At 35.8% G+C, this 25,326-nt stretch overlaps 1 protein-coding gene across 36 annotated transcripts in view; it reads left to right on the top strand.

Moving 5' to 3' along the window:
- LOC106876215 (roundabout homolog 2) overlaps positions 1-25,326 on the top strand; it is a 1,018,579-nt gene that overhangs the window by 400,763 nt on the left and 592,490 nt on the right. For all 36 annotated transcript variants that reach the window (XM_089352294.1, XM_089352292.1, XM_089352320.1 and 33 more), the window contains exon 2: positions 9,864-9,991. In XM_089352294.1, the coding sequence (XP_089208420.1) occupies positions 9,925-9,991 (67 nt within the window). In that variant the 5' untranslated portion in view covers positions 9,864-9,924. The remainder of the gene's footprint in view (positions 1-9,863; positions 9,992-25,326) is intronic.

Here is a 25,326-nt window from a genome sequence, read left to right as displayed (position 1 = left end):
CTGGGCAAAATGCTTTGCAGCATTTCATCCGTTGTTATGTTCTGAGTTCAAATTCTGCCAAGGTCAACTTTGCCTTTCATTTTTTGGGGGTTGATAAAAAAAAATACCTGTCAAATACTGGGGTTGATATAATTGACTTACCCCTGCGCTAAACTTGCTGGCCCTGTGCCAAAATTTGAAACCAATATTCTTACAGTGGATTTTTTTTTATTCTAGACTTATGTTGACATTTTAGTGGATTTAGTACTGGGGAGAATCTTACAGATGTAACTAATTGGCTCTGGCAGTCTTCTGTTTGATCAAGAACCTCTTAGATATGCCAACACTAACTTGACCTGCTACATATAGCTGCCAAATCTCCCTTAACCCTTTAGCATTCAGATTACTCTGTCAAAGTTAACGCTTATTTATTCACATTTTTCTGAAATAATCATGCATTATCTCATAACTTCAAGATTTCGATGAGGTGATTGTTCATTTTTCAAATGACCTTATAGAGTAGGTGTGGACCTGTTTTAACATAAAACTAGTAGAATATTTTAGCTTGATATGGCCTTTTGAAATGCTAAAGAGTTAAACCGTACCTTATCCTATGTTTCCTTTTCTTAAGGTAGATAGGGATTTTGGCAGTTATGAGGGCATTGAATAGAATACCTTGTAGTATTTGTTTTGCTTTTTTTGTATTCTTGACTTCAAATCCTGCCAAAGTCAACATGTATTGTTTTGGGATCATTAACATGACAATCCAGAGTGGTAGATTGGTTGAATTGTTATAATGCTGGATGCATTGCTTTGCAGAACCTGTTCCAGTTCTGTGCATTTAAATCCCTTCACTTGTCAATGACTAAAAAAATATTTCTTTGTGATGTCGCAAAATAGACAGTGCCTGGGAAAATCCTTAAGTAAGTGCTCAAGTATTTCACTTTATTTGTCTCAATGGTAGCACACCAATTGACAAGAGAGATTGCTAAAGGACTTTTAGGTCTTGTTCAATCCCCCACCCACCTCTCTCTCTATCATTCTCTTTAGGGTATGATTTTCGGTATATGTGACTGCTATTCCTAATAGGTTGGTTTGAAAACCTTTTAAAGGTTTAAAACACTAACTTAATGATGACAAAGTTCATTATTTTAAAACCTATCACAATTTTTCATTATTTTTGAAATTAATTGAAACACGAAAGCAGTTTGTTTCATTAAAAATATGATCATGACTTCAAAATTATCAGCAAACTCACCTGTTTACTCCTATATTTTAACTCCCTACAACGCTTTTTTTTTTTCTTATTTGCTCCTTTACTGTCATTCTTATTTTCTCTTTATCCATCCATCTCCCTATCTTTTTCTTTCCTTCTGTCTCTCTTACTTTTCATTTCTATTCTTAGTCTCATTTATCTCAATTTACTGAATTTATTCTTACACAAGCTACACAAAAACAAAAAAAACAAAAAAAATGCTTTTGCCCAGCTGTCTTTTATCTGAAATCATCACTTCCTACACAACACACATGCATACATATATATATGTATATATATGCATTTTTTATTTGTATATAAAACTAATAACAAGCTTGTTGTACTCCTTGCTCAGGTGCTCACATAACTCGTTAATAAAGGGTAATAGAGGGGACAGACAGAAAGCAGTGATAAGTCAAATAAAGAAACACTGCAATAGTAGTGCACTGGATTAACCGTTTGGCATTTAAACTGGTCACATGCAGCCGAAATATTTTACCTGTTTTAAGTTCATATCAGTCACATCCGGCCTCTCACACCTACCCCACTACATCCATCTTAAACTAAACAGTTGGATCAGTGGAATTTTGAAATTATGAGATAGTGCATGATTAACACAAAACAGTGTGAATAAATAAGCATTATGTTTGACAGAATAATTTGAATGCTAAAGGATTATAACAAAAGGACAGAAAACTGAAAAGTAAAATGCCATAATGAGGAAATGATGCACAGGTATGTCAGGAGCCATGCTGGCGAATTTCGGGAAACGTGAATTTTTTTGAAGGATGCAGTGTTTTGACAGCTAACAACTGACATGGGTGGTATATTCATGTATGTGCACATGCGCTCACATAGATTTGTATTATGCATGTGTGTATATCTACGCCCGAAACGTCATACACTTTTTCTTTCCTTTCCTGAGCGTCCAATAACACTATCCATATCACATCCTCACTTTGTTGTTTTTTTGTTATTGTTTTTTTGAACTTATATATATATATATATATATATATATATACACATATATATGCATATGTATATTTAAGTGTATTTTTTCTCTCTCCGTTTTTTCATTATCTCTGTTTTTTTTTTCCTTTTAATCCTTTCTGTTGAAGAGCGTAGGCTCAAAATGTAAAAAGCTTTTCCATTCTTCCTGAGCGTTAAACTAATACACCTGCTTGTTGTTTTCTGTAAATTTGAACTATATATATATATGAGAGAGAGAGAGAGAGAGAAATAGATATATAGATAGATAGATATAAAATTCATTATATAATTTGGACATGTGGTGAGAATGGAGGAGGATAGCTGCGTGAAAAAGTGCCACACCCTAACAGTTGAGGGAACCCGTGGAAGAGGTAGGCCCAGGAAGACCTGGGCTGAGGTGGTGAGGCAAGACCTTCGTACATTGGGCCTTACCGAGGCGATGACTACGGACCGAGACCTTTGGAAATGGGCTGTGCGTGAGAAGACCCGGCAAGCCAAGTAAGATCGTTGCCAGTGCCCCTGGACTGGTTCTTGTGCGGGTGGCACATGAGATGCACCATTTTGAGCGTGGCCGTTGCCAGTACCGCCTGACTGGCTCCTGTAGGATTTTCGAGCGAGATCGTTGCCAGTGCCCCTGGACTGGCTTGTGCGGGTGGCACATAAAAGACACCATTTCGAGCGTGGCCGTTTTCGTGCGGGTGACACGTAAAAGCACCCACTACACTCTCTGAGTGGTTGGCGTTAGGAAGGGCATCCAGCTGTAGAAACTCTGCCAAATCAGACTGGAGCCTGGTGTTGCCATCCGGTTTCACCAGTCCTCAGTCAAATCGTCCAACCCATGCTAGCATGGAAAGCGGACGTTAAACGATGATGATGATGAATTTCATGCTGATGTCTATTGTACCATCAGGTATACTTGCACATTCCTGAGGCATGACCAGTCTTGTTATTATTCAGCCCTACTCTCGTTGACATAATCAAAAGCTTTACAGCTGCGTCCTAAATGCAGAGGGCCCAAAACTACATCATCCACATTGAAGCACTCGTGTAGCTGGGGTGAGTGGGTAGGAGCGGTCCACCCTGGATGACGCTTTCAAAGGGGTAGCACTTTTGGATCTGTTGTAGGTAATGTGTTTTTTGTGGGATCCGGGAGTAGCAAACAGAAGGGCCGCCCCAGGCAGCACACACTCTAGCGATACTAGTGCATTGCCATACATTCTAAGGTGGTAAGGTATAATTTGAGGGATATTTAGCTGTTGTTGCTAACAGATTGAGCAACCATGTAGAGGCTGGTTTGTTGGCTTGTGTGTAGGAAAGCATTTTCACATCTATTTTATTGTGCTCTTTCTGGTTTTACTTTAGTGTTCCATGTACTTTGTGTTTGCTATATTTTCTAGTGTTGGTTGTAGAACATGCTCTGTTGAGTAGTAATTATGTAGATTGTGTGTTGCATAGGAGACTAGTCATATGCACTGGATGTGTTATAGTATTGGATGCCAGCTATGTAACAGTATAACTTTTATTTTATTGAGCGGTAATTGTATAGAGTGTGTGTTGTGTAGAAAGTGTATTGTGTAAGTAGCTGCTATTAGACTTGAAAGTGTCTTGCATGAGATGTGGGCTATGCCTATCAGAACTATATTTTGAATTGTGTACAAAATTGGGAGTGCTGGTATGGGTTTTTATGTTTTTGTTTATGATACCAAGTTACTATTGATACTGTTTTTACTTTCATATTCCATGTCCTACTTATTTTCATTTAAAGATCCTTGTACTTTAGTAGTAATGGACCAGAATGAATTGAAATGTCTCTTGAGTACAAAGATTCTTGTTCTGATCTTTAAGAATTGTACTTAGATTGTTTTCCTAAATCTCCTCAGCAATCTTGGCAGATATGCCCTAGTCTGTTAAACCCAAATCATTGGTATGTACAGTGTTTAGTACATCTTTATACATATGTGTGTATCACTTCTCAGTTTTTACACCAAAATGTTGGTATATTGCTCGATATACATATCTGTTGACTTGGTTGAGTCAGTGTATGTATTAATATTTTACCTTTGTAAGAGTGAGCAGCTAAAAATAATCTGATGAATTTACTGCATTGGCAGAACTGCTGGAGTGTTGGTCAAAATGATTTATGATATTTGACTGGCTCTTTAGCATTCTCTGTTCACATACTAGTGAAGTTAACTTTGCCTCTCATTCTCCTAGGGTCAATAAGATTAGTGAGCAGAATCCCTAACTGGTGACCAGAGGAGGATACTGTCCTCTCAACCAATACATTACTGTGGATGAGCACCAGAAGACTATCACACCAACTTCTGTTGAGGCAGCAACCCATGCACTGGAGAATCCAGCACGGCACACCAAAGAAGACATGACCTCAAGCATGCTAAGGCCAGCACCATGGATTGGAAGGGGTGGAATAACATCATCACCAGAGCCTGTCATCCAGTGGCACCCACTATAAAATAAGTACCAGTGAAGGACTGCTGTTGATTTAACCAACTAACTCCATCTCAAATTGCTGTGCTTGTGCCTAAATTAAAACTATTTTATGCTGGAAATGATTATTATTTTCATTGGACAGAATTGCTAGAGCTGAACAAAATTCCTTATGGTATTTTATTACAACACTTTACCTTGTAAGTTCAAATCCCAAGGTTAATTTTCTCTGTCATTCCTCTGGGATCAATAAAATAAAGTTCCAGTCAAGTGCTGACATCAGATTTAATGGACTGATCCCCTCCCATAAAATTTCTAGCCTTGTATCTAAATTAGAAACAATTATTATTATTATTAATAATAATAAGATCCTATTGATTGAAATGTTAGACACAGTTTTAGTTCTTGCTTTTAACCATTGTAAATTTACTAATGTTGTTAATGAAATTCGGAAACTGCTTCAATATCACAAATTTCTGCCTGTATAAATAAATCATTGCTGCCACCTCCAAGACCACCACTGTAACTTCTACTACTACTATTATGATTACTATTACCACTACTTCTACCACAACAAACACCACTGCCCATCCCTATTAAAATCATTTCTACTACTACCACCACTACTGCTATCCTCTCCACCACCACCACCAACCAAACCTATTCCTCTGAGATTGCATGAAATCATCATTGTAGTTTGTATGTACCATACCACTGTTGCATTGTGTCCTTCCATTATATTCATAATCTGCCATCAAACCAGTATTTACATTATATGTCAGCACCTATTACATACATATTACTGCAGCATTACTTTATTTCCTTCTATTCAAACCACCTACCTACCATCACCTCTGTTCCCTTTTATTCTATATACAAAGTGCTCTGCAGCCTTCAGGATGTAACCTAAATTCTTTGAATGTGTTGACTATGGGGTATTAATTATGATGTATATCGTTTCCATAAAATTCACTTTAAGCTGTTTATATATACGTGTGTGTATATCATATATGTATTAATACATACACACACACATATATATATATCATCATCATCTTTGTTTTACATTTGCTTTTCCTTACTGTCATGGGTTAGATAAATTTTTTTGAGTTAGAGCTTTGTTCATACACTCAACCTTTGAAATATCAAATACCACTACAACTATAGACATGTATGCATGTGTACAGAAGTCTGTGAGTGTATGCTTATATATACTTCTACTTCCATATATATATATGTGTGAGGAAACGTAATACATATCTCTTTGTATGCATATATATATATATATCATCATCATCATCATTTAACGTCCGCCTTCCATGCTAGCATGGGTTGGACGATTTGACTGAGGACTGGTGAAACCGGATGGTAACACCAGGCTCCAATCTAATTTGGCAGAGTTTCTACAGCTGGATGCCCTTCCTAACGCCAACCACTCAGAGAGTGTAGTGGGTGCTTTTACGTGTCACCCGCACGAAAACGGCGACGCTCGAAATGGTGTCTTTTATGTGCCACCCGCACAAGAGCCAGTCCAGGGGCACCGGCAAACGATCCCGCTCGAAAAAGCCTCATGTGTCACCCGCACAAGAGCCAGTCCAGGGGCACTGGCAACGATCCTGCTCGAAAGACCCCATGTGTCGCCCGCACACGAGCCAGCTCGGGGGCACCGGCAACGACCTCGCTCGAAAAACCTCATGTGTCACTCGCAAGCCGGCCCAGGGGCACCGGCATCGATCCCGCTTGAAAGATTTCATGTGTCTCCCGCACATGAGCCAGTCTATGGGCACTGGCATCGATCCCGCTCGAAACATTTCATGTGTCACCCGCACAAGAGCCAGTCTAGGGGCACTGGCAACGGTCTCGCTCGAAATATATATATATATATATATATATATAACTCTTTAACCTGTTTCAGCATTAAAGCTGCAGTTATTTATACAGTTTGATTTAACTCCATGTGACTTTAAGTTTCGTGGTCTCTAACAGAAGCCGGTTTGGTAATCTAAAGCCCAAAAGAGACAGTCTTCTGTTAGAGGCCTGTGAAAGTTGCTGAGTCAAACTGTTTTAAATAATACATGTAGCTTCTACTAAATGTATTGAGTGCCCTTTTCTTTCATTTGTTCACTCACTCATCTATATAGACATGTGTGTGTGTGTGTGTGTGTGTGTGTGTGTGTGTGTGTGTGTGAAGTAAAAGGGATTAAAAATTCCGGTAGATATGTATAAATCTCTTAGTGTTTAATAAATTTGGTTAACTATATCCAACAATCAGATACTAATATATGTGAGTAGACTAAACATCCAAGATAATTCCTCATGTATGGCAAACAAATCCAAATATTGTTTAGAAGAATTTCAAGAAATTTGCAGGATAAATCAAGAAAAATAAGAATGGAGAAAATCACATCTTTAACTGGTGATTACACCATACAGTACCGACTATATATATGTGTGTATATGTAATGGGGAAATAAACTCAGTACTCAAAGTGAAGCCTATATATAAAATTAATTCGCTGTGAATCTACATAATTGGTAGAAGGGTCTGGTCTAGAGTTTTTGTGCAGGTAGTCAATTGTATTTGATTAAGTGCCTTAACCCCTGGCCCTTGAGTCTCTTAAATAATTTTGCACACATACACACATTAGTGTACAGTTTAATGTCTTGGTCAGGATCTGTATGTGATAAGATTCTGTAAAATTTCCATTCATGTAAATGTACATATCATTGTCTTCTTGCATTAAAAAACTTTAATGACCCACAATAAGTCAAAGTACTCAGAACAGAGTGTTGGATCTAGTTAGCTAACCATCTGTTTGTCTACTTATCTGTCTGTCTGTCTGTCTGCCTCTATGTAATGTATTGTAATGTAATGTGTGTGTGTGTGTGTGTGTGTGTGTACCTGTTTCTTTCACTTTAGAATTTGACTCTGATGAATTTTACAAAGAAGGAAACAACCAAGTTGTCTTAGAATTTAATTGTTCATTCATTTTACATCCCTTTTTTCTGTGCTTGCATGAATTAGATGAATATGTTATTGTGGCATCCTTCTTCAGATGGATGCTCTTCCTGATGCTAATCCTTACCTGATATTCAAATAACTTCTTTTTTTTTTTGTATATTTGGGGATGGTCATATTTTTTGTCAATTAACCACATACACAATATATTCATTCTTCACTTCAGCTTTATTATTATTATTCTTATTTTAATGTCCTTTGTTGGAAATCTTTTGTCACACATCCTGTGACCTCTTCAGCAACGCTCCATCCCATGTCTCCTCTTGTTCTGTTTAGTCCATTGTCTTTCTGCGCTGTGTCATCTACATGTGTTTTTGCATCTGTATTTCTGTGCATGTGTGAGTGTGTGTGTGTCTGTGATTAGTATGTGTGTTTTGTTTGTATGTATATGGGTTTGCTTATTACAGTGTTTGAATCTGTTGTTTTAATTAGTTTTTTTTTTTATTTATCCTGCATAGCTTTGATGGCACAAGCCTAGTGGACAAGTTATTGAGAAAAGTGCCACTATCAACATCTCTCAAACATCGTAACTTTAGAGTGCAGATGTTAACAAACATAGACATATACATGTGTTATTTCTTTACTACCCACAAGGGGCTACATACAGAGGGGACAAACAAGAACAGACAAACGGATTAAGTCGATTATATCGACCCCAGTGCGTGACTGGTACTTATTTAATCGACCCCGAAAGGATGAAAGGCAAAGTCGACCTTGGCGGAATTTGAACTCAGAACGTAGCGGCAGACGAAATACCGCTAAGCATTTCGCCCGGCGTGCTAACGTTTCTGCCATAGTGCTGTGCATTGTGGAACTCAACACAAAATAACATGGTTGGAAAGCAAAATTAACCATGCAGCCGTACCTGCTCCAAAGTCTTGCAAGAGTCAGTGTTAAACATACAATACATCTATGTCTACACACACAACATTGGACGACTGATCAAAGATACAGCTCTGAAGAATATTTCTGAAAGTTATTTTTTGGGGAGGTTGAGGGAGGGGTATTTTTTTGTTTCTTCAATTAGAAAAAAAAAGTTTTAAAAATGTCATTTAGAAACAGAGAAAATAATTTTAATTAATGCCTAAATGTACATGTTGAGATTGAATAAGCTTTCAGGCTTATTACTCTCCTCTGTAACAGCATAATTAAAATACTGCAATGAAAACAAATTGTCTACCAGCTTTTCATTTAAATTCTAATGATAGATTCTTATAACATACATGTTTAGCCAGAAATTCCTATATCCCATGTATTATTTCTCAAAGACTATTTGATTTGAAAAAATAAATTTGCTTAGTTGTTTCTTTTTCTTTGTCCTTGTTTTTGATTTGATTTGTATGTATGCAAGTATTTTTATTTTCCATATTCATTAATAATTTCTATATATTGGTAGTATTTATTCTCAGAATCTAAGTTTCAAATGTATATATACATGCACACATACACATGCAACTATATGCACGTATGCTCAGATGCATGTGCACAACATTTTTGTGCGTGGTTTTCATGCACACTAGTTCTCTTTTTCAACTCTCTGAAAGCAGAACTAAGGGAGAGACTAAAACTTGGATAGTTGACTTTGTTCCCACTTTTTTGTTTTGCCCTCCTAGCAAATAAATTATTATTATTATTATTATTACTATTATTATTATTATTATTATTATTATAATTAATAATTTCTTTTTTTGTTTCCTGTTTTACATCCTGTAGAACCAGGTTGAAGCTGTGTACCTGAGGCACTATAGGCAAGATGTCACTTGACTGCTAATACTCTCAGTATGATGTCTGACAAAAAAAATGCTCACCTAACGACTTGATTCTCTTGTTTATTCCTTCCTCTCACTTTTTGTCTGTCCCCCCCCTCTCTCTTTCTATCTCTCACTTTGTTTTGATCCTATTTTGTCTCTTTTCTCAAATGTTCAATCAAGACGATGTGCATACAAAATGTTATGGAACTCATAAGTGTCCCATCCAAATCTCAAGTCATGAAATTATATTACAAATTACAAATATATTTGCTCTTTGGCTAGGATAGTTTTTATTTCTTGTTTTCTTACTTAGTTCATTATCTGAACATATTTCTATGACATTTTTTTAAAAGAGAAAAAAGCCCTAAAAAGCATGTTTCCCCATGATAATAAAATCACCATTCTTTTTTTTCTTCTTATAGGTATCAGTCAGATTTTGAAGTAACTATCCTGGAGACCCCCCCTTGCAACCAATGAGGAAAAATGCGTACCAGCACATGGCTTTTATGTGGGAGTATTATGATTGGCTTATTCGTCCAGATTAGCTCAGGTAAGCTTCTATATTTTCCTTTCAGTCACCCTCAGTAACTTTTGACTGAGATATAAAATAATGCACTTCTATTTCTTTGTTCAGATTAACTCAGTTAAAATACAGGGTGTCCCAAAACATTTGACATCATTTGAAATGTGAATATCTTTGTAACTACATGTCCTAAGCAAATGAAATTAAATAGGCTTCATGTTGAACAATAAGGGGTTTATTTATCGAAATTCAAACAAAAGATTCAGAGGGATGTAGCTTTTATAACTGATTTCCCAAAGCTTCACAAATGTTCAGTATGCGCACTACCTATGACATGACACAGATCAAGTCAGCGGTCCAACTCCTGCCAAATGTGCTGTAGCATGTCTTGTGTAACATTTTCCAGTGATTCAGTGATTCTCTTCTCAAGTTCCTTTAGACTTGTAGGAAGAGGTGGGATATATAAACCAGTCCCTTCACATAGTTCCATACAAGAAAATCATAAGGTGTCAAGTCAGATGAATGTGGTTGTCATTATGACTGGCACACCTGATCCATCTCCTTGGTAGATTCTCATTGAGATGAGCCTGCACAGTCAGTTTCCAGTGAGGTGGAACCCCACCCTGTTGAAAAATGAATTTTCCATGCTCATTTGCAATGAAATAATCAAATAACCATTTCTTAAGCATTTGTAAATAAGCATTGCCAGTCATGTTTCCCTCAAAGAAAAATAGTCCATAAAGACAATTCTTGGAGATTGCACAGAACACATTTACTTTTGGTGAGCCCCTCTTGTGCTCAACTGTGGAATGGGGTATATTCTTCTCCACAAATGTAAACATTATGCTTATTAACTTTGCCATTCATCTGAAATGTGGCCTCATCACTGAAAACAAGACACTTTACATACTTTGCACCTTCAAATTTCTCTTGTTTAGTAACACAGAATTGCTTGCACTTTTCCCTGTTATCTGTGTTTAAGGCTTGAATGAGCTGCAACCTATAGGGTGTTTTTCGCAAACATTTCCTTACTACATGCCAAAGTGTTATACGAGGAACTTGGGTTTCCATAGATGCTCTTCTTACAGACTTTCTGGGGCTTCACACAGATGTTTCCCAAACCTGATTGATGGTATCTTCCAGTACTAGTGGTCATCCAGATCCCTTTGCGCTGCACAGACAGCCTTCTTCTTTGAATTTTTTTATAGTTCTATGTCCAAATCTATTTTCCAGTTGGAGCATCTTTATTGAATTTTCTTGAAAATGCACGTTGCACACTCTTGTTTGATTGTGATCAAGCATATTCTAACACACATAATGCCTTTTCATTTCTACTGAACTTCATTCTTCACCCTGTAAAGAAACTTAGCTTTTACACATTTTGTTAAAATTTGAAATCATTTGAGCAAGAATTAGCCATGTTATTAGGGTATGAAATGATGTCAATACTTTGGGGACATCCTGTATAAATATTTTTTCATCCACAGTAAGAACCAACCATATTGCCTACCTTTTACAGAACCAGAAATCTTGCCATGGAAACCCTAAATTTTATTTTCAATCACTGTATTTGTAACTCACAGCCATTATGTTGTAACTAACATTTTAAAAATTTTCTTAGCTATTCACAGTCTCTGATGCCTTCTCATTTGGCTCACATATTGTTCACATATCAGTAGTTATATCATAGTAGCCACATTTCTTTTTCAAAAAAGGAAATGCTTCTACCTTTCTTTACAAAGCTTACTTACACTAGATTTAGGTATCACTATGAATCTTTGAAAATATTTAAATCCGACTTTTGCTGTACTTTTTCTTGGAAAGCATCCAAGAAGAAACATTTTGATACCTCATTTGTGAAATTCAGAAGAATATTTTAGGAAATATGACAATTTGAATAGTCAGCAAATTGGTTGAAACTTGCCTAATTAAGCCTAAATGAATAATTAGCCATAGTTGTGATGTCATATCTTTGAAACTGAGGTGATAACTATCTTCAAATTACACAAATTAATAGTGTCCATGGAATAGCAGTTGCCTGCTTTTTTTTTTTTTTTTTTTTTTTTTCAGATTCTTGAAAACGAAACTTTTTTTTGGCAATTTTAAAAATATTTATGTAAAACCTATTTTGTTGCATGTGACAAACAGTGGATTTCATGCTGCAAGTGTAAGCTTTTCATATGTTTTCAAACCTAAATCCAAAAGTACAAACCACAGGACTTGAGTTTTAGCACATTTGTTGTAGATGTAGAACTAAATTAATCCTAAGATTTTGGGACATGATACCAATTTAATAAAATTTTAACAGCTTCCTAAGTTTTATGCAAAATTTCACATTGGCTCTTTGTCCATGACAAAATTGCAGACTACAGCAAATGTGATCACAAAAACACAAATCTCACAACTTTTGAAGTAAACACCGTAGTGTCACACAGTACACTACCTCATGAAGGTCACTGCTAGCTCTCATTGTGCACACAACTATGTGCTGCCATCTGCTGGCATGCTACAGATCTAGTCTGGGAAATTGTTATACCACCTTGTTGTCTCAAATATATGAAACAAAAAAATATTGGATGGTCTTGGTCAGAACATTGTAACTGATTTTGTGAAGGATAGATAACTGCAAAAACATGAGCAGGAAGGGAATTCCAGTGTGAAGCATTTATCAAGGAGGAGGAATTTGTGTGCTTTAGGAAGGTGAAATACAGTAAAGGAGGATACAGTTGTATCGGCACAATTTCAATGCCTAAAGGTGAAGTATATCTTTGAAGATGTTTGTCAGATGAATTGTACGTATCATATAAGAATAAATTCTACTTGGGACAGCCATAATTATTCCAAGGCCATGTAAAAGTACCTGTGCGGGCAACATGTAGAAATGCCTGTGCCAGTGCCACATAAAAGTACCCATGTCAGTGCCATGTAATAGCACCCATGCCAATGCCACATTAAAAAAAAACCAGTACTCTCTGTAAGATGGTTGGCATTAGGAAGGGCATCCAGCTGTAGAAATTATGCCAAAACAGACAAATGGGGCCCAGACAGCTCTCCAGTTGGCCAGTTCCCATCGAACTGTCCAACCCATGCCAGCATGAAGGATGGAAGTTAAATGTCCTTCCTTTATTAAAGAAGGCAAATATTTGTTGTAGATTTACATGCAGTTTCTTACAAGTCAAGCAACTACAAAAAGGATTGGCTGAAACTGTAACAATTCTTTTTCTGTCAACCATAATGTAGTCAGTTTTTTGACCTGCATAATGTTATCTCTGACTACATAATCCAATGTGTTTTGTTTTTAGATAGTATGGTACAATTTGTAGAAAATTTACCTACCATTTCTAGCAGGTCAAGCAACCACATAGGGACCTTTTACCTCTACAACTACTCACATTTATCTAAATTAAATTTAAATACAATAATTATGTTAGCCTGTATATTGCTAAATTTAAATATAGGCTGTGTAAATTATTCCTTCTCTCTTCATCCACCTCAGAATAACATCACCATATTAGGAGGCAATTGCTAACTAATAAACAAAGACTACTTGAGGTTTTTAGCATGTATATGAATGCGGTCTTCAGTTCATGATTACTGCTTGATACAATCCAGAGATTAATTCCACTGTGTATGAACAGTGACAGAAATTCCACCAATAATGCCAAAGCTTGTTATGAATTATCAATATTTAGCTTTTAATATTGCGAAACAAATCATTTTATTCTCTTTTGTCACTTAGCTTCATAATATCATGTCTGATCATTTTATTTGCCCCATGTAGAGCGTTTATCTCATTCGATAACCTATAAAAGCATCAACATTCAAAATACCATTAATATTTAATATATCATTAATATTTCAATTTTCTTTGACAATATCTTTTGATTGCTTTTTACCCCACTCCCTTCCCTTAGAATTTCTTATGTTAATGAACTGATATAAAGTAAACAACATTTTTACTAACTCTTAACTAACCAACTAAACAGACTTTGGCTTTGAAGGGTTATTTTATTCAGTGCTGCTTATATCTAACTTTATTTAATCTTAGAACTATTTATTAACAAACCAAGCATAAAAAGAAAAACAATAACTGTGCGTATATGTATATTATACATACTGCCATCTGAGAATTTAATCAATTTGAGATTGTGGATTTTTATCCATCCACATCAGCTACCTTGGTGCAGTGATAGTAATGAGTGAGAGAAAATCATTCTAATATTGAAGCCATTTCTATTTGGTAAAACAAGGAAGAAGACCCACTGGTTGATGTCTCCAAAGGAAGCTTTGACAAGGCTCAGGTGGCTGGCTTTGAGGAATTGTTTATTCTTGACACCTTTAGAAAGCAACTTCTCCTTACATCTTAGGTCTGACCTTGAAGAATTGTTTATTCTTGGCACCTTTAGAAAGCAACCTCTCCTTACATCTTAGGTCTGCACTGAGTTGGTGGCTTGGCAATTTCACACAAAAAGGTTACAAGTAGATATATGTTTAGAAAGCATCTAATAGGCATATTCAAAGAGTTTGTTTTAACTACAGCTCTCCATGCTTAGCATAGCTGTTGTTAATTTCCTGAGCATTACATTAAACTTTTAAGACAGGTGAACACTATATTTATGTATAAGCATTCCAGTTACTCCTTGTTATAACTAGGAGTCTAGTTGCAAACAGAACAGCTTTCTACTTTAATGAGACTCTAACTATGAGTGACTTCAGTGGGAAGTTAATATATCTGGAGAATTCCTTATTCATTCCACACCTGAAAAGAATTAGGAGACAGAAAGTAATCTGGTTTAATCTATCCCTCAATTTAGGTATCACTTCAAATACCATTAGGAACTTTGTATCTATTGAAAGATACCACTTTGTGACCCCTCATAAATATTGTAAACACATTGTTAAGATTAGCTATTGTTGCCTAGATAACATTGCTTCCAGATTAAACACAACAACCAAGACCTGCATTTACACAGCATCCACTCTTGCAAACAACCTACATTGGTTGAAATTAAGCCACTTCCCCACTAAAGGGATTTTGCCTTTTTAAGGCCATGGTATACAGAACTACACGTGTTCTACTAGATAGTATCTTGAGATAATATAGCAGGCTTAATGAGAGTAACAGTGACTTCAAAAGACAGTATAAGCAACATCTGCATTCCTTTATGATCAGGGACAGGATAAACTTTATATCCTTGTTCTGGCTTATTTAGGAGTCAAGCCTGTGGCTGCCCCCACCGTCCCACTACAACCTGGTGTAATTATGTAACTCACCTCAGTGGATGATATTATAACTTGTTTCCCAATTCAAAAAATTGCATATCTTAGAGCAACTTGTGACATTCCTCAGTAGAAAATTCAAAATAATCTATAATTGTTGTCACTGATGGGCTTTTGTCTCTGGTCAGTTCTGACTGACTTAGAAAATAATAACATTGAAAAATCAAGAAGTTAACTCTTTTACCAATGAAAGTTAATCTCAACTAAGTTGCTTACCCTACACCCTAATAGTGCCTCCACAATTTCATAATGCCTCACAGTGATTTTTGCAGCAATCCTGTCACATTTTTCATCACATGACACAGCACATCCAATGTCAAGTTAACTCACTAAGTACCTTTCAAATAAAATGTGGTCAAGGCTTTGCTTCTCATAGCCATCTGATTTATTAGACATATGCTTTCTTCTTTATAAGACTTTGAGTAATAGCCATGTAGTGTAAACCGTTAACTGCTTATCTATAAATTCGTGTGTGTGTCTGTATGAAGACATGTATAAATTGCTTAGGTTTATTCAGGCACATGAGGGTGCACAGGAAAAAAAAATCCTCAGAATGATCTGGAGCAACCAAGAAGTCAGAAGAATTTGTATGAATGTCAGATTTGCAACAAGTTCTGTAAGTTGTTAGCAGGATACAAGAGCCATTGTCGTTCTCTCATCTTGTAATGTTGTGATACGCTTAATCATCTATGGCCATACTCATTTGATGGGTCAACAGCTATCACATGTATGTATGTGTGTGTGTATACATATATGTAATACATGAGTGCATATATATATATGTATGTATGTAATACAAGTGCATGTGTGTGTGTATGTATTTGCAATACGTGTATATGTATGTATATATATATATATATATATATATATATATATATATATATATATATAAAACAATTGCAGCGTGGAAGGTGTTTATAAGCCATTTAAGATAACACACAAAATCCGTTAGATTCACTTCAACATTTAAATTTAATTTGTCAAAATATTTTCGTCGCTTTGAGACCGCGACCTGTTCACTGACAAAATTCTGTGCTGCATAGATAGATAGATAGATACATATATACGTATATATCTTTGTAATACATATTAATTAGACCAGGAAAGTGACCTACTTTAACATTTTAGCATGAGTGACTACGAACTACTAGGTTATAGAAATTGATCTGATAGAAAAGTTTATGTGTGTCCAGTATCTCCAGGCAATGCACTTAATACATGGCCTTTCTCAATCTTGCTATACTAAGTTACTGTCTGGCTGTGGAAAAATTGGAACTAGCTACAATGGGTCAATATCTAATTGAAAATTTGCAGTTATTATTGTTGAATTATCGTCATTCAAATACGAACTGTACCTATCTCATCTTTTCTATCATGCTAATATTCAAGGCTTTCTTATCTAATATATTTATCCATTTTTATGATGATTGGGTGAAACTTTAAAGGAGATTTTGTAGCTAATTGTTGCAGTTTAAACTAGGGCATGAAGATTGTTGTGAGTATTTGAACCAGCAGCTAAATCTGAGAGAATCACTATCTGGCTAAAAATTGGTAACTTGTGTATTGATACTCATTAGGTATTGGTAGATGGCTAGGGTAGAATTAACAACTAACGGTAATGAAATGTGACCTAGTTGGAAATTCCCTAGGGAGAGAATTGGTGGAATTTGTGCTAGAAATTCTTGCTTAGCTTTCGAAGTTACTTGTAATAAAGGAGTGATTTAGCTCTCATCCAGTTTACTCAACTGAAATTAAGGTCAAGCACCAGTTTTGTGAAGACCTCTTGTGGCTGATAAAAGGATTAACTGTAACTATTTTCTGTTTTATTTTATTTTATTTTTCAATATAACCATTAATATTTCTATACTAATTTAAAAAAACAAAAAAGGCAAAGAGACATAACTCAAATGTTATACTGAAATTACATGTGAAGCTCTTGTACCAGAACACAATGCTCCACCCAGCCCATTCAAAAGGAAACATTTATTTCCCTGGCAGCATGTTTTATAGCATTATATTCTTAAAAAAAAAAAAATGGTGTAGCTTCCATTAGTTTAAAAATTGTCCATTTTATCACTGAATTTTATCATTATTTTGTTTTCTTTTTACTTTTATTTTTAAATATATTCTTTATACTTAATAGGACATTTCCCACTCTTTATTTCTGACAGCCATTAAAAATATTCTTTTTAAGATTTATTTTAAGAGAAGAAACCAAAAGTTTAAAAAAGAAAAACTAAGAAGGTGGTAGTGGAGGGGAGAGAGGCGTAATGAAACAAAAACTTGTGGAAAGGAAAAAGAAAGAAAAAATCTGATCTTTATTCTGTTTTCTCTTCCTCTTCTTTCTCTTCTCTTTAACTTAGCTTTCACCGGAAAAAAGAAAGCAAGAAATAAAACCAACAAAAACAATAAAAAGGACAAAAAATTTTAAAGTCATCATCATCATCATTATTATTATTATTATTTTTATCATTACTATCATCATTATTATTATTACTTTTATTTTCCTTCGTGTAACTATTGTCACCATCATCATCATCATCATCATCATCATCATTTTTTTTCTTCATATTGAAATTTTTAGCCCATGTGTAATGCTATGGCAGGTCTATTGAAATACTTACAACCCCCATTGTCAAGATGATGAAGCAAAAGTTACATAGATTTCAATCATTAATTATTGATTAAAATCAATATTGTTTATTTCCATATATGAATAAAAAAAAAATGCATTAAAAATAAGAAGAAAAAAAACAAAAACAAGATTAGCAAGATAGCAATCTTATTTTCACTGCAAGACAAAACTACAAAGAACAATAATGAAATGTAGTGAGAATGTTGCATTGTGGGTGAATTCTGTTGCAGGAAGATTCTTGTTTATATTCATTTGTATGCATTTTACATGGCAGAAATACATGTTGCTGTTGCTTAGCCTCAAGTTAGCTCCTATCAAGTTGACCTAATATTAAAATCAGTCCAGCCATTATTACTTTCTCCTCTCCTTTCGTCATCATCATCATCTAATGTCTGTTTTTCATGATGGCATGGGTTGAATGACTTGACAGGAGCTGGCAAACCGGAGGGCAACGCCAAGCTCCATTGTCTGTTTAGGCATAACTGTTACAGCTGGATGCCCTTCCTAATGCCAACCACTTTACAGAGTGGACCTGGTGCTTTTCATGTAGCACCAGCACTGATAGGCCAGCATGTCCTCCCAATTAAAGACAGCAGTGTGTAGAGTGTGGTTTGAGGGAAATGTGGCTGTTGTTTCTGGCAAGTTCAGTGACCACAGATGCTTTCTCCAGCTGATCATAAATTGATGTTGATGTGGTTGGAGTTATAATTGTAGTTTACTACACAATCACATACTTCTGAATTCAATTATGTTGATCAACTCTTGTAATTATCAATGAGATTCAGTTGGTAAAACCTGAAGAAGACTGTACCTATTCTTGGGTGGTAAATCTTACCTAGGGTGTCTTTCCATTTCCTCCTTTTACTGTTGATAAACAAACTACAGGTCCAAGTACTGAGCCATTTTCACCTCTCTTTTTCCTCCGTTTGGAATTGGCTACATTTAAGGGGCTGAAAAGTTACATTGACATTGCAATCTCACCATCTCTGTGTGAGAAAGATGGTAAACTGTCTCCAGCTTTAGCACTACCACCTGCCCCTTGAGTGCATTTAGCAGAGTCCATTCTCTTATAAGCTTTGGAACAAATCCTCATATCATTCCATAAGTTATGGTTTCTTTCTCTCTTTCTCCAACCAAAACTCAGTGATCCTACAAAAAGGTACTGGGTTCTGCCCAAGGAATACAAATAGAAATATTGTGCTGCAGTTGATGTTTTCAAAGTTCGCTTAAATATAGAAACAGATGATTGCACTTTATAGAGTTCAGTTTATTTATTCATTTTATATATTGATTTCAAATTTTGGCACAAGGCCAGCAGTTCTATTGGAAGAGGTAAGTCGATTACATCAGCCCCTGATACTTATTCTATTGACCCCGCGAAAGGATGAAAGGCAAAGTTGAATTTGAACTCAGAACGTAAAGACAGATAGAAATACTGCTAAGTATTTTGTCACCTTGCCACTTTCAGCAACTATTAAGACATGAACATGGACTTAAATCAGTTCAGTTTCATTGTCTGCCCTTAAGAAATCACCAAGCCAGCATATTTAAACATGGTGCTATTTCTGTGTACCATTTTTGTGGGAAAACTACAATTGAGCTCCCCACATCTCCAGCTACTCCATGTTAACCTCAGCACAGTATACTAATTGCTATGATAAATATCAATGTTTGCCAAATCATATGTCAAAAATGTTCTTTTGAAAGGAATTCTCAAAGCAATGAAAATCTCCTTGAAACTACATTGTTACAAAGAAAACATGGAGTCCTGTAAAATATACCACAGAATATTTTGTGATAAAGCTAAAACATTGCAGTGCTCTCTAGTTTTTCTTTCACTATATATTGTGATATAGCTACTGTAGAATATTACTCAAAGTTCCTCATTAAACTTTGGTGACTCAGGCCTTGTCTCATTTTGGATGTTTTAGGAGAAAACATATTAGACGTATTGTGGTATATAACTTTATATATATATATATATATATATATATATATATATATATATATATATATATATATATATATATATATACATATATATATATATATATATATATATATATATATAGCAGGTGATTGTACTGTTTCAAATAATGATAGAATTTATATGATACATGTTATGGCAGCATGTCATAAGAGAATACAACATTCAATACTATGATACTATGTTGAATATCAAGCTGTTTGATTACTGCATACTATTAAGCTAGTCTAGAGAACAACACTGTCAAGAAAAGCCATTATAAAAATGAATAACATTTTAACAGATGGGAATGTCAGTCAAACATGGTTGAGATTTTCATTGCTTTGAGAATTCCTTTCAAATGAAGGTCAAAGTGACTTTCAAATGCTATAGGGCAGAGGGTATACTTCATAGTCACAACTATATAATTACTACCACAAGCATTACCCTCCGGCTGTTGATACTATAACCACTACTATCACCACCAAAGCTACCGACTATCCTATTACTATCGCTAATCCCTCTCTTCTATTACCATCATTGTGGTGCTGGTACTACTATTACTGCTGCTGATGCCACCAACCCCACTTCATGCCAAGAAGGAAGACCATACCGGGTCACTCATTCTGCTAGAATCTCTCTCTTAATATATCTTACTGTTTCAAAAAACAAAAACAAGAAGAAAGAAAACATTCAACATTACAGCCTTGGACACACTGTATCCAAATAACAGATGGGTTAGTCGTAGCTGGTACACTATACTGAATAACTCCACTTGATCATATACAGTTCTTGAATCTATCTCAAATAGTTTCAGGATCCTTAAAAGTATGGCTCTATAAGCCAATAGCTGTAAAGTAATCCCCAAACCACATTCTCTTAATTTCAAAAAGGAGAATGTCACACTCAAAACTATAGCCCTAGATATACTTTGTCTGAAAACAAATATGGGTGGTTATGCCTAGAACATTTCATTGTATGAATTTGCTGGATAATTGCTGACATAGCACTTAACAGTGAGGGCAACATGGCTAATTGTTACTTTTGATGATGTTTTGAAACTTCTGCTTCTATATATATAAAATGAATATTCATGTACGTGTGCATGCATGTGGCGGGGTGTGACAGATATTGAATTTACTTACCCTTGTTTTGAAAATAGCAGTGTTGTTATTTAGACCTTTGTTGGTCTTGATCCAACAGACATTTTTATTTATATCCCAACTTTGAAACAAGAGCATAATTGTTTGCAGATTTCAAACAAGCTAATCACTGGCTCACTACATTTCTATTGCTAAACATGATGAGATTTTGCCTAACTTGATGCAGAAGAAATATCTTCAGGTTTTTCATTCATAAGGCACCAATTTTTGGTTTCCTCATCACTGTTTACATCCATACTTAGAATCTAATCAGTGTACTTTCTAAACATCTCACTTTCTTCCAAACCAACACTCAGGCTTATCTTTAGTCTACTAAAATGGTCTCACAAACCAATGAGGTGATTCACTTTCTGATTGCTCAACAAATGAGAAATTGCAGTCCCAACTCAAATCATGCGCTACTCTCTAAAAATAGGAAGGAACCATTAGATAATCTAATCTTAGATGCACATTTTCAAAAAATGACTTGGTCAAGGCTGGAACCCCTTTGATTATTGGTTCATACAGTCAGGGCTGCTAGGAATGAAGCAGTAACAGTTATAACTAAAATCCCTTGAGTGGTCAGTGATGTACTAGTCAAAATCATTTAGCTGCCCCTAGGTGGCGTTCTTAGCTTAAAGGAAAAGTTAGAAACCCCAAACACACCATTATTGTCATACTATTACCAACAGCAGTGTCATTATCATCACCCACCTCCCTCCTCCTCATCATCATTCTTATCATCTTGTTATTTGTATTTTTAGTAAAAAATATTTTTTTTATTTGTTTACTGCTTGTCACCACCAACTTCACCACTACCATCACCAGGTAGCATACTTAGCAAGGTACCATTATAATCATCATACCATTATGATAAGCATCATTTTCGTCAATCACTATTGTCATGTTCATCATCATTTTGTTGCTATCATTTTTACTTAAACTATAAAGATTATACTTTATACAGTTTTTCTTTCTTTTTTCTTTTTGCCCTAACATTCCCAAACTGTTTTTAGATTTAGTAAAGACTATGTTTGCTTGGAGGTTTTATTTGAAACAAGCTTTTCAGAAAGTCAACATTTCGCCATGTATATTTCTCTAGCTTTTTTCTTTGTCTCTGGTCTCTCCTCTCCATCCTCATCCATCTTAACAATACTGATGTTAAGAAATATAGGTGGTAGGACATAGAGTGCAGTTTTTTTTCTGGGTTTCTTTTTTGTATCATGTCTCCCCTTTTCTTCACAAATATTCTACCAGTTCTTTATATGCTACCTCTCTCTTCTGACCCCACCCCTGCTTCTATCCATGTATCCATTGACACCGCCTGCCACCCAAACTCATCTACATCCAACTTTTTTGCTGTCTTTCTGTTTGTCTATCTGTCTGCCTGTCTGTCTCCCTCCCTTTTTATCTCTCCCTTACCAACAACCCCTCCCACTACTGGCTCTCCCAACAGTACCACCACCACCACCACCACCATCATCATCATCATTATGATCACAGCCACCACTGCCACCACCCCTGCTTAACTAACGTCTTCCTTTGCAGACTGGTATATTTCATTAATGACAAGTTGCTTACATTTTAATTAACCAAACCAGGCCTGCAAAATCTCTCAGTCCATCTGAGGAACAGGAAACAACTGTCTGTTTTGTGTATGGGAGTGGGGGACTCAAATTCCAGACCAATCTATTTGGTTCTTTATCAAAACCAAATTAAAATAAATAATAACAACTTCTTTTCTTGGGCCATAGGGGCCCCTAGATACTGCTGTAGGGTTTTAGTACAAAGATGAAATGAAAAGGGAAAAAAACAAAAATTAAAAAATCACGTGTGATGAGGGATTACAGGGAGTAAAATGATGGGATTGACAATAAGAATAATCATACATGTAAAGAAGTAGCTTTTGTTGGAAATAGAAACCAAACGGCCTAAAAGTTGCACACACCTTCATGACTCTGGGTGCAGGGGAAAAAATGTATGGATATATTGGCTTCAAAGTTGGGCATAAGGCCAGCAACTGCAGGGGAGGGGACAGATTGATTTCCTCGACTCCTGTGCTCAACTGGTACTTATTTTTTTTATCCTGAAAGGACGAAAGACAAAAGCCAACTTTGGGAGAATTTGAACTCAGAATGTAAAGATGGCTGAAATGCAACTAAGCATTTTACCTATCTTGCTAATGATTTGGCCAGCTCACTGCCTTAAAATGTAAGAAGATATTGGATAATATATTCTTAGTTCCTTTCATAAATGTTGGATGGTTCTAAAGGAAGGTGAGATAGCCTTGATCATAGGTCTGCACAATTCGATCTGACCTGGGACTTAACAATAACTAGAACAAGGAGGTGAGGTTTGATGATGATGATGATGATGATGATGATGATGATGGTGGTGGTGGTGGTGGTGGTGGTGGTGGTGGTGGTGGTGGTGATGATGATGATGATGATGATGATGATGTTGATTTTTAATTATGTATGAAGAATTTGAATAGGAACTTTCTTATATCAATCTCAATATTTGACTGGTAAGGTTTCTAAACTAATAATATTAACAATTTCTAAAATAATAATGATGATGATATTTTCTAACAAAAGCAAGCATAAGGAAAAAAATTCGGTGGTGGGGAACGGTCAGTTATATCTCACCCTCAGTACTTAACTGGTACTTTAAATTACACTGTAACAATATTTTTTTTTTTTTGTCTTCAGTCAGTAAGTGTTATTTCCTCTTTCTTTCTATCTAGAAATCAAAGGAAATGACTACTATCCCCTTTAAACTTTGCTTTTGTGACTTGGACATCAATGTTTTCAAATTTCAGACAAATCTAGTACTGAGTTGCTGAAGCAGAATTTTCTAGAACTTTCTAAAAGTTTCAAGAATTTCCAGAACATTCTGGCAACATAAATGGCTGTATAAATACAAAAATCATAAGCTCAACAGTTCAGATTTTTACTTTTAGCTGTTCAAGTGGAGACAAATTTGAGGAACGTAAAGTTTGAAGGAACTATTAGCTCTTTTTCATACTTTCTAGGGGTAAGCAAGTAGGAAATAACAGTTGTTACCCAAAGACAAAAATTGTGTTACATAATGTTATCAACCCTGGAGGATGAAAGGTAAAGTGTAGTTTAGTGGGAATTTGATTCAAAACAAAAAAACTGCAAGGCATTTGTGTGGCACTAATAATCTGCCAATCCACCACTTTATCAAGGTTTCTGATGTAGGGCTAAGGCCAGTAATTTTAAGAGGAAGGGATTTGTGTTGGTACCACCAACCGCTCTACTTGATTAGTTTTTGTTTATTCACCCTGAAAGGAGGAAAGCTTCTGTAGGATTCAAAACCAGAAGGTAAAGAGCTGGAACAAATTCTGCAAAACATTTTTTCTAACACTTGAATGAGTTTGGGTACAAGGCCAGAAGAAAGGAATAATCTATTACAAAGGTCAGCTGAAAAGTTTATAGGCTGACCAAGATATTCTCATGGGATGTGACCAAATGAGGTTTAGTTTTCAACATAGTGCCCCTTGCAGTCCACACACTTCTTCCATCTGTGTTGCAGTGCTTGGATTCCATTGGTGAAGAAGCTTTCATCTGGTTGATAAAAAAAAATCACCAAAAACAGATATGACATCATCATCACTGCAATACTGGTTCCCAGCCAAGTGTTTTTTCATGTTAGGGAGCAGATGATAGTCAGATTGGGCCAAATTAGGAGAATAGGGACAGTGATCAACCAGTTGAAAGCCACAGTCACACTCACCAGCTGTTGAAACCAAGAACTTACATGCTGGAGCCTTGTCCTAACGAAGCAAGGCTCCTTTTGTCAGCTTTCCTGGGTATTTGGTTTTGATAGCCCTTCATAACCACTTCAACAGGTTAGTATAGTACTCTCCATTGATGGTGTGGACCTTTTGAATAATAAACACAATGCCTTTTGCATCCCTCACTGCAAATGAAATGATCTTGACCATCTTCAGAACAGGTGAGAGGTGGGTGTTTTCACTGCATGGATTATCTCTATGTCTCTGACTCAAAGTGATGAACCCAACACTCATCCTAGCTTAGGAAATGTTTGAGGAAATCATCTGGAACTTCCTGAAACAATGTCAAATTTTTTCATGATGTCATCAGCCCGATGCACTTTTGATAAGGTGTCAGAAGATGTGACATCCACTGACCAGAAATGTTCGTCATGCCAAGTTCATTGTGCAGAATATTCTCAATTCTCTCACAGTATATGTATGCTAACACCATTGACTATTTGATTTCTAGTCAATCTCCTTTCATCCACCATCATATGGTGAATACAATCAATGTTTTCTTTAGTGGTGGTAGTTGCA

Source organism: Octopus bimaculoides, chromosome 5, assembly GCF_046866305.1.
Source record: "Octopus bimaculoides isolate indiv1 chromosome 5, ASM4686630v1, whole genome shotgun sequence".
In the NCBI taxonomy this organism is placed as follows: domain Eukaryota; kingdom Metazoa; phylum Mollusca; class Cephalopoda; order Octopoda; family Octopodidae; genus Octopus; species Octopus bimaculoides.
The sequence above is the reverse complement of the archived record's forward strand: the minus strand, read 5'-3'. Positions and strand labels throughout refer to the sequence as shown.